Source organism: Lipotes vexillifer, unplaced genomic scaffold (assembly GCF_000442215.2).
Source record: "Lipotes vexillifer unplaced genomic scaffold, Lipotes_vexillifer_v1.1 scaffold998, whole genome shotgun sequence".
NCBI classification, from domain to species: Eukaryota; Metazoa; Chordata; class Mammalia; order Artiodactyla; family Lipotidae; genus Lipotes; species Lipotes vexillifer.
In genome coordinates, this window is record NW_006781565.1 from 749,416 (window position 1) to 760,247 (window position 10,832).

At 47.6% G+C, this 10,832-nt stretch overlaps 1 protein-coding gene across 2 annotated transcripts in view; it reads left to right on the top strand.

Annotated features, from left to right (window-relative positions):
• The first annotated feature begins 3,284 nt into the window (after window positions 1-3,284).
• Window positions 3,285-10,832, top strand: part of TSPAN2 (tetraspanin 2) — a 40,861-nt gene continuing 33,313 nt past the window's right edge. Inside the window, exon 1 of one of the 2 annotated variants that reach the window (XM_007454788.1) lies at window positions 3,285-3,376. In XM_007454788.1, the coding sequence (XP_007454850.1) occupies window positions 3,308-3,376 (69 nt within the window). In that variant the 5' untranslated portion in view covers window positions 3,285-3,307. The remainder of the gene's footprint in view (window positions 3,377-10,832) is intronic. The other variant, XM_007454789.1, reaches the window with a different exon arrangement.

Here is a 10,832-nt window from a genome sequence, read left to right on the forward strand (position 1 = left end):
CCTGGCTGGCAGGTCTGCAATTCTCTTGGCCTTTCCTCATAGTCACAAAATGTTCTACAGCTCTAGGCATCATGCCTGAGTTCAAGACAGAAAAAAAGGGAAGGAAGCAATGCCAGTGACAATTTAACCTTTTTTTTTTTTAATAAATTTATTTATTTATTTATTATTTTTGGCTGCATTGGGTCTTCATTGCTGCACACAGGCTTTCTCTAGTCGCGGCGAGCAGGGGCCACCCTTCGTTGCAGTGCACGGGTTTCTCATTGCGGTGGCTTTTCTTGTTGTGGAGCATGGGGTCTAGGCTCATGGACTTCAGTGGCTGTGGCATGTGGGCTCAGTAGTTGTAGCTTGCGGGTTCTAGAGCGCAGGCTCAGTAGTTGTGGCACACGGGCTTAGTTGCTCTGCAGCATGTGGGATCTTCCTGGACCAGTGCTCAAACCTGTGTCCCCTGCATTGGCAGGCAGATTCTTAACCACTGCACCGCCAGGGAACTGAACCACAACTGAACCACTTACCAAGACAATTTCAGGTTTTCCAGAAACCTCTCAACAGACTCCCACATAAATCCCATTAATCAGAACTGTATCCTACTACCACCCCTACCTGCAAAGGATACCAGGAAGCAAGTACTTAACCTTCCTATCCTCTAAATTGGACATAGGATTGGGTGACAGGTGAGCCCACCTACAGTATCTGTAACATTCTCCCCAAAACCTGCTCCATCGTCTATAAGCTCTATCTGCGTTAATGGTTCCATGATCTGCCTAGTTACTCACCCAAGTAAGAAACCCAGGAGTCATCCTTTCCTCTCTTTCCCCTCCTATCCCTATATCCAATCTGTCTTGATCTTTCGTCAAGCTTTTGAATACCTCTCAAATCTGAGCCTCCTTGCTATACCCATTGCCACTGTCTCGGTTCAGGTTCTCATTTCTTACCTGAACTGCAATAGTAGTCTCTTAATTAGTCTCAAGCCTTAACTTCAAAGCATCCTCCATGCAGCCCCAATTTGACTAAAAATAGAAATCTAACCATCTTACGCCCTGCTTTAGCTCCTGTCTCTGGCTTTGTATAACGTCTAGTTTAAAGGCTAACTTCCTTATTTCATTTAATGTAGTCTTCTACTTTCATATAATGATGTACTCTTGAACCCGTGTTATCAGTTAGGATGCCCTAGTCCTGTCAAGGGTCAGCTCCCCTAAGACACAGCTTTGTTGGAGGGTGGGTGGCTGGGGAAGTCTACACTCAAAATCTATATCTGTTACGTTAGGCAGGTAACCCTCTGTCTCTAATGCATGTGTGCTAAAATTGTAGTGTGAAAGAATAATAGATTTATAATAGGGGTTCCGTTCCCAGAGGGTCGAGAATGTATTTTGTCTTAGAGACATAAAATTCAACAATATATTTAAAGTATCATATCATTGCTGTTCATTTAGTTCAGAGATTTACTGAATGCCTACCATGTACTAGACACTATTCTTTAGTTCTTTTCTTTTTTGATAGATCAGAGAGGACAATAAGTGTTTGACTGAAACTAAAGATGTGCCTCTTTCTGCATTCCTAATGACTTCCATCTCTGCCTCTATTTCACTATTTGGGGCTTATACTTATTACCAGAATCCACACATTCATTTTTCTGTCTTCTCTTCATTTTCATAAGTTAAAATTCATGAGATATTCAAACAAATGTCCAAAGACACAGATGGCAAAGACGGCAACATGGTAGAAACTGACTGGTAGAGTACAACACAGTGATAGCTAACCCTTATATTGTACTTACTTACTCTGTGCCAAACACTGTTCTAGGTACTTTACAAATATTAACTCATTAACCTGCACAACTCCACGAGGTATGTACTAGTATCTCCATGTTGCAGATGAGGAAACTGAGGCCCCAGGACAGCTTGGCACTTTTGTGAGCTGACTGAAAGCTGTGCCCTAGCACCGTCCCCACTCACCTCCCTCTGCTCCACTTGGGCTGCTCCCCTTCTCACAGGGCCCCCAGGAGGCCCTGGCTTCTCCAGCCCTGTGCTTTGGCACGTGCGGCCCCATCTGCTCTTCCCCTCTGCTCAGACTCGTTCAGGACTCGCTCAGGCCCACTTTCCTCAGCAAAGCTTTCCCTGCCCAGTGCCAAGAGGGCAGGCGGTGCTTACCAGAACCTTGCCCCACGTCCTCACCTTGCTATAATTTGCTCATAGATCTGTCTCTACCACCAGAGCCAGTTGCAGCAGCCCTGGCTGTCTCCTTGTTGTCGAGTCCCTGGGGCTTGCTACTATTCCTGGCCTATAACGGGCACTTAAAGTTTTACTGAATTAATGCACAGGCTCTCTGGATTTTACACTTTCTTGTCGCCCCCGTACTGCCTGGCACCACATGTTGCAGACACTTAGTCGGAGTGGGAGCCTGGTTTCCCCACCAGACCCCTAACTTAATAAAATAAAGCGAAACAAAACCTTCCCCCCTTTCCTCCCATTTCCACATCACAATAATCCCCGAGGATTTGGATTCCTTTCCAAGCTCTCCCATCAGTCGAATACAGCAGGACCCGGAGTGTCTGACTCCCCTCCGCGGGCCAGGCCGAGCAGGATGGGTCGCAGCCTTCTGGGCGCAGGGAAGCCGCATCCCACGCCTTCTCCCAGTTCTTGCCTATTAAGGTAAGAGTTGGAGTCGCGCGGAAGGGGCCGAGGGAGGGTCCCCTAGAAGCTGCTTCCGCGGCCTGTGCGCTCGCAAGCCGCTGGGGAATCACAACCTGGGGCCGGGTGCCCCGGGCCGGGTGTCCCGCGACGGGTACTGCCAGCTTCTGGGCGGCTTTGGGTCCTACTTATCTCTTCCACCCGAGGCCATCTTCCTAGTTTCCATAGCCACCAGGGCCGTGTCCTTATTCTCAACCATCACCGCAGGCCTCAAATGAGTCTCTGCACAGAGCGCTGATTAAATGGGTCTCGGGTCCCCAGTGGACGCTCCTTCCTCGCAGATGCTCCGATAACCACCGCGAGAGGGGTGCCTGCGGGGCGCGTCGCCCGGCCTGGGGAGGGAAGGAGGCGGCCTCTCGTTCCGGAGGTGAGCGGGGTACCTGCTCCTTCTGGCCGCTCGACCCCCACCCAGAGGCGCTCCCTCTCTCATCGCCAGCCTCTTGGCTCGGCGTCCTCCCCGGCCCTCTCTCACCCTGTGCCGGCTCCAGCCCCTCGCCCCGCCCCCCAGCAGGCCCCGCCCAAGGCCCCCTGCGCTCCGCCCCCTCCCCGCCGGCTCCCGGCGCTGCCGGAGCTCCGAGCCCGGGCCTGGGGACTCGGGATCCCGCCGCCGGGGCCGCAGCATGGGGCGCTTCGGCGGGGCCCTGCGGTGCATCAAGTACCTGCTGCTCGGCTTCAACCTGCTCTTCTGGGTGAGACCCGGAGCGGAGAGGGCCGGGCAGGGGAGGGCGCTGGGCGGGGACGCAGGGCAGGGGACCCCGGGGAGCTGACAGCTGCAGCGTCCGGGCCGGGCTCCTGAGGCAGGGTGTTCAAAAAGACGGAGGTAAGAAAAAGGCAGACAAAGCGGGCGGGGTGGGGAGGTGGGGGGAGGGAGGGAAAGATGGAGGGGGAGAGAACCGACAGAGAGAGAGATTGAGCAATGAGAAATGGTGAAAAGGGGGGAGACCCCGTGCGGCTCTTCCCTTTGAGGAACCTCTCTGGCTCGGTTTTCATCTGGAGCCTGGTAACACCAGGTGCGGGGCCACCAGCTTCTCTGCGCACACACCCCCTTCTCGCTGTCTTTCCGCTGGAGCAGGGGCCCGCCAGGGCGCCGGGACTGCCAGAGGTGGTGCCCCATCCGGAGTGTGCAGAGACATCACCTGGCTGTGGCGGGCTTGTGTAGGAAATTGGGGGTAGCAGTGGAAGTGGTATTGGTGGGGGGGTCAGCCTTTTTCTGGGCATTAGGGGAGGGTACCGCCGGATGGAAGGAGGCGGTGGTGCTCTTCTGTGAGGGAATGGGCGGAAGGGAGGGGCTTCCAAGGGGCAGCAGCACCTCCCCACAGCCCCCAGCTCGAAGCCTTTGCTAAATCCTACTGCTCCCAGAGATGATCTCATTCAACTTTGCATTGAATGAACATTCCCAGGATTAGTGGTTCACCGGCTGATAGGGCCATGACCCTTGTCTCCTGTATTACTGGGACAAGATTAGGGCTAGACCATCCCTAGATTCCTGGATATTCTGCCTCAGGCCCTGAAGGACTGGGAGAAAGGTCTGAAAATTGTCTTGTCTGCACATTCCCTCTTGGGCTTCCTCAAGGGAATGTCAGTCACTGTAACTGCTCAGACAGACCCTGAAGGAAAATACAGATCTTGCATTGGGTGAAGAAATTCTTAGAGCTGGGAGGGAGCAGGAAGGGGGCCGGGTGCTTTAAAATAACTAGGATAGAGGAGGTTGCTGTTTGTCTTATCTGCTCTGGGGAGTTTGTTTTCATGTGACTCCAACTAATTAATTATTGAAGGATGGTCTCTGCCATTAGCCAACCCATTAGCCCAGATGCCTGTGTGACTCCAGCAATTCCAAGCTCTCAGAGGTCAAGTTGCCATCCTCAGCATCCTGCAGCAGGGGAAGGTGTGAAGGAGGTACCCCATAGACAGCCCTGAATTTTAAAAATACACATGGCTTTTGTACACTTGGGCATTTACATCCAGCATACTATCGGGAAGGGCATTTCTAAAGGCCCTTTATGTTGTGCTTTTTAATAGTCTGGCTTAATTTCAAAAGCTGTTAATTATAAATGTCACGCTTTAGTGACACTCTTCACTCTCACTGCTTACAAATTCAAAAGAGGTTTTATCTAAGTCTGAGAAGGAATTCTTAGGCTGAGTACAGTGCTTATTTAGCGCCTGATGTTGTGCCAGCCTTTCCAGAGATAATACGCAACATTTATTGAGCATTTTCAGTGTGTCAGGGACAGTGCTATGCACATTGCATTCATTATTAACTTAATCCTCACAACAATCCTGAGGTGCATACTATTATTATCCCCATTCTTACAAATAAGGAAAAACTGAGGCTCAAATAGGTCCACTTGCCCAAGGTCACACAGCTAATGAGTGGCAGAGGTGGGACTCAAACTCAGCCTTCATGCTCCTAAGCACTGTGGTACATGTAGTTAACCAGTGGTTCTCAAAGTGTGAGTCCTGGGCCAGTAGCATCAGCACCTCCTGGGAACTTGTCAGAGATGCACATTCTCAGCCCCATCACAGGCCTGCTGAATCAGAAATTCTGGAGGAGGGACCCAGCAATCTATTTAAACAAGTCCAGGAAATGCTTATGCATGCTCAAGTTTGAGAACCACTCTGTTAAAGAATCAATGCACAAGAATTGTAAAAATAACTTATATATGTAAATATAAATAAATATACATAATTTATATTGACAAAAGTATATATATATATATATATATATATATATAATTTATAAATTAAAAATACTGTTCCCTAAGCTGCTAATCTAGTTGAGGAAATGACCAATGAATATAGAACAACAACAAACAAAAACGATAATCAAGTGACAAATTTCACACCTCTGACTCTAAACACAGGAAGGAAGGGAAGTAGGAACCAAGTAATGTTAGAGTGCCTATCATGTATTAGCCACTGGGGTTAGGCATGACTTTTTATATATCCGATCTAATTAAGGAGTTCACAGCAATAGTGAGGAGTTGGGACAGTTGTCCCGAAGAAGGGGACGTTTAAGCTGAAGCTTGAAGGACTGGTAGGATGGAGGTGGACAAGGGTGAGGGGGGTGACACACCACCCACCGGCAGAGGAACAGAGCAAGGGTGAGTGTGACCACCCGCTGACAAAAGGATCAGGCTCATGTGCAGAGATCGCAAGCAGAGTGTGCTTGAGCAAGTTATCTTTACTTCTAGCCCTGTTTTCTCAGCTGAACAATTGAGGTAAAAGAGTTGTTGAGAGGATTCAAAGGAAATATGTAAAGTATCTGACTTCACCTTCCTGTGAGCCCAGTATGTAGTAAGTGCTCAAATTTTTTTAATTATTACTTTTATTATTAAGTGCCTGGCACATAGAAAGCATTTAATAAAAGTTAGCACTCGTTGCCCAGAGTCCCTTAATATCGGGGAATAGTGTATATCTTTGCCAAGTAACTTACAGCTTGTCTTTGCTTTAGGATAACTACACACTGGCTTCTCAGTTTGTACTTGTGGATTTTCCCCACTAGGACTTAGAATACTCTGAGAGCAGGAATCTTTTTCTGTCTTGTTCATGGATATATCTCCAGCGCCTAATAGTACCCAGCTTATAGAAGGCATTCCATAAATATCTGTAGAAAGAATTGATGAATCTGCAGGTTAGGAAACTTGATACAAATGGCCTTCCCGATTTGCAAAGGTAATCAATTGTCAACTTTATCTGGAGGACTGAGCCTGTCTCTTCCTGCTCATTCCCTGTCGGTTTGTTCTTTGTACAGATTGGGCCCAGGAGGAGAATATGGGGCCTTCCTCACTCTCAGTTCCACGGGGAATGGGGACCAGGGACCAGCAGCAGTCACAGACAGCTCTCCCATGTCTATAACTGTACAGCCAAAGGGAAAGGGGCGACCTGAAACAGGCTCCTAATGATTTAGAGGAAAGCGATTGTTTGGGATAAATTGTCTAGATATGTACCTTCACTGTAACTGAAGGAACCTGATTCCAGGAAAGCCCCACCCTAGTTTTTGAAGTTGTTTTTTTCCTGGTTAGAGGGTTTGTGGGAAGTTTGGGGAAGGGGGAGAGGGCAGGGGACAGTTTTCCTGGAAGGACAGGCGTTCGCCATGACTTCAGACATTCTATTTACACACTCTTAGATGCTTGGGTGCCTGCCCTTCTGAGGTCTGAGGTCCCCCTGCGTGACAGCACTTCTTTTCCTGTCAGGAACTCACCAGAAAGCAGACGCAGAGGCTGGGTGGGGTATGTTTTGTGATCTGCAAATCGATTTGCAACCTCCTTCTGGCAGCTGGGTGAAGTTTCCCTAGGCTGTGCTCCTGGTTTTATAAACATTCAGCTAGAGCCTGCCAGAGCCAGCAGAGCACTCCCCAGCCCAGGGCTGCTGACTGTGCTCACCATTGAATTTTAACAAAACAAAAGTAAAGCCTGGCCCCAAGCCCCACTAAATTAATTTCTGTTATCATGGCTGATGTCTAACATGAAACCCCTCCCAATATCTGTCATGTCTAAATTCGGACATTACAGTCAGATAGCATGGCATGGTCCCATGCCTTTCACCGCGATCACCTTTTTTTTTTCCCCTCCGTTGCATAGTAATATAAATAAAACACCACAATCTACCAAGCCACATGTGTTGGTTTAAAGAAAAAAGAAAAAAACCTGGGCTCTCTTTATTCCTTGGTTTGTTGTTGTGTACTTGGCGTTTTCCTATCGTTGTGCTGTGTGAACTGCTCAGGGTTGCCGACCAACAGGAAGCAGGACCGTTCATTGTTGAAAGTCAGATGCCATATATGTCTTGTTTGAAGTTGCTCTCCTTTCCTTCTCACTGTTATTAATGCAGCTCTGGAGTTTCACTTGGTGATGCCTAACAGGTGCTTTTAGGAAAGACCGTGTCTCATGAGCTTACGAGATGTCTGACTTGTCTACTCCTCTTTCCCAAATTCACTTCAAACTGTAGCTTCAGAGCTACCACCTGTCAGAAAGACTTGTTTAAAAAAATACCTGAAGGGGCTTCCCTGGTGGCGCAGTGGTTGAGAGTCCGCCTGCCGATGCAGGGGACACGGGTTCGTGTCCCGGTCCGGGAAGATCCCACGTGCCGTGGAGCGGCTGGGCCTGTGAGCCATGGCCGCTGAGCCTGCGCGTCCTGAGCCTATGCTCTGCAACGGGAGAGGCCACAGCAGTGAGAGGCCCGCATACCACACACACACACAAAAAAAAAACCTGAAGAAAGTACTCTATGGGGTCCACCCAAAAGCTAGACCACCCCAGAAGGCAGATAGGAATTTCCTTGGCCCTGTAGTTGGATAGTCTCCATTTCTGATTTCTGTCAAGGTGGGGAGAGAGCGGCAGCCTGCCCTATTTTGGACAAGAGGGGCCCAGTGGTGCTGGGAGGGGCAGGACTCTACGATAGGAGCCAGCCTGCAGAAACCAGAGCTATGGTTCCAGGAGTCTGGTAGACCTGGGCCAGGTCTAGGCAGCGTGGCAATTCATATCCACGAATTCAAAGCCTGGAAGGTGGATACTGGCATCTCACTTCCTGGGTTTATTCCTGGCCATAGTATTTACTAACCAGGGGTGCTTGGTTAGTAAGCTGTTTAACCTCTTTGAGCCTCCATTTTCTCATCTATATAATGGACATAATCAAGTATCAACATCAGTGTAGGACCTTGGTGCAGATAAAAGAGTAAATATACGTAGAGTATTAAGTATGGTACATGAGATAGTAAATATTCAGTAACATATATATTACTGGTAGTCATATTTAAACACTAGAAAACAAGTGGGAAAGTGGAATCTAGAATCCAAGAGATTCATAAAGGTAAGGAGAAGTAGGAAACAGGTGTCCTAAGTCCAACCAACCAAGCAAAGTGGCAAGAGCCTTGTAGCTTATCAAAGGCCTGAAGTCAAAAGGAGAGGTTCTTTCCTCTGCAGTTAGTCACTCAGCAGGTATGTGCTTACCACCAACTATGTGCCCAGCACCCTACCAAATTCTGGGCATTCAGAAATGGTTAAGACACAGTCCTTGATCTTGAGGCACTCAAAAGACCTTTATTTGGTGCTCCTTTGTGCCTTTGAGTATCGTTTACTGTCTCTTTAATGTCTTTGCTCCTCAGGGCAGGGAGTGTGCTGTGCTGGTGTCCTTCGTCCATCTCTCAGCACCTAGAATAGCTTCGGCGGTCACTGGCCCAGCTCTGGCTAACAGACCCTAGCGCTGGAGCTGTTTGTTCCCTGCCCTGCTTCTGTGCTACCAAGGGGAGGCCAGGGGGTAGAAATAGGAAAACCTTTGGTGATCAGTGCCTCTCAAACTTGAACATGAATACAAATCACCTGGGAATCTTGTTCAAATATATATTCTGATTTGGTAGGTCTGCATTTCTAAGAAGCCCCCAGATGCTGCTCATGCTGCTGGTCCAGGGAACACACTTTGAGAAGCACCGGTTTAGATGTGGCCTTAAGAGGTCAAAGATCCACTGGTGGCTCTGATTTCTGAATGGGGCAGGGAGTGCCCTTCCTTTAGGCCTGCTCACCTGGCTTCCTTGTGGCAGTTCTCTTAATTCCATTTACCACTTTACCGTTATTCTTCTAAGAATTTTCTTTTACACTGAGACTTGTTGGTTTCTACAATTACCAGGAGGCCACCTGTCCATTGCCCATTATGCTTCACTGTGTTATTCCAGAATATGTAGTATCTTTGGGTGTCCAATCATGTGTGACAAAAGAGAACATAACTTCCATTCCCCACCTTAACACTGACAGTTAATATCACAACAGGGCTGTTCTCCTAAAGCAAGTGACACTATACTAACCATCATGTCATGCTTGCAAAGGAGTTAAGGAGAAGGAATTGAGAAAGAAGCCCATAAGATGGGACGACCAGATGGGCTGAGAGAACATGATACAGATGAAGAGGGGTTACCTTGGCTTGCTTTTTTCATCCTCTTTGGATTTAATTAGGGACAAAAATAACATTCATATGATGCTTTGGTTTAAAAATGCTCTTACATACATTATCCCATTTGATCATGAATCACAACAATCCCATGAAGTAATGTAATCCCCGTTTTACAGATGTGAAAGCCGAAAGGCAGGCACAGTATGTCTGAGGTCCAAGAGTTAGGGAGGAGCAAAGCCAAGATTCACACCCTGGTCTTCTGATTTTAAACCCTGTGTTCTTTTCACTGTACACATTTATGAGGGCACATGGAATATAAGGTATAATAAATGCTACTGGCTTAGAAAACGTGAAGTTTATGGCCGGGGAGATTATATCCAGTGTTGGATTGTCTTGATGCATTCCAGAAATGCAGGTGCAAAGAGGTGCATAACGCTCTGGCATGTGGGAGAAAGAAGAGAAAGGCTGAGGACGCCCCTGATGAGTTTAAGGCAGAGGAAAAGCAAGATGGGAATTGAGAAAGGGTATGTATCAAGAGACAGTATTTAAAATTAATTTCAGTAGCAAAAACTTGAAGAATATTAAGCATTATATAAATGTAAGGTACGTGCTGGCTGCTTTCCCATGCACATTTTGTATATAACTTCCTTAATCCTCACAATGACCTTCTGAAATAGCAGCTATGGTCACCCCTAGTTTATATATAAGGAAACAGAGGTACAGAGAGTTTAAGAGCCTTGTCCGAGGCCTCAGAGCTGGCCAGTGGCAGAGCTGGGTTTCTGTGCGTGGCCCCAGAAACTGTCCTCTTAACCACTCCAAGTCTACGGACTGACAAGAACAGAAGATTGAAGCTGTGATGAGCATGTGAATTCCAGACCTGCACTCTCCAATATGGCGGCTGTGCTACTAACCACATGTGGCTTTTCACATTTAAATTAATCTGTATTAAAAGGAATTTAATATTCAGCTTGTAAGTTGCACTAGCCACATCTCAAGTGCTCAGTGACCATGGGTGGCTATGGCTGCAGTATTGGACAGCACAGACAGAGAACATTTATATCACTGGGGAAAGTTCTTTTGGATAGCTCTAGCCTAAATATAGTTATTCTTTCTCTCATAAGTCATCTTTTCCTGTTTTTCTCTTATTGGGTCTTATAAAAACTAAAACTAAAGAGAGAGGGGGAACATAGTTTCTGGAAAGTGGAACCGACATACCTAGTATAGAGGTTTAGAAACTCAAGGGAATCCCAGCTGTCATGGAAAGAG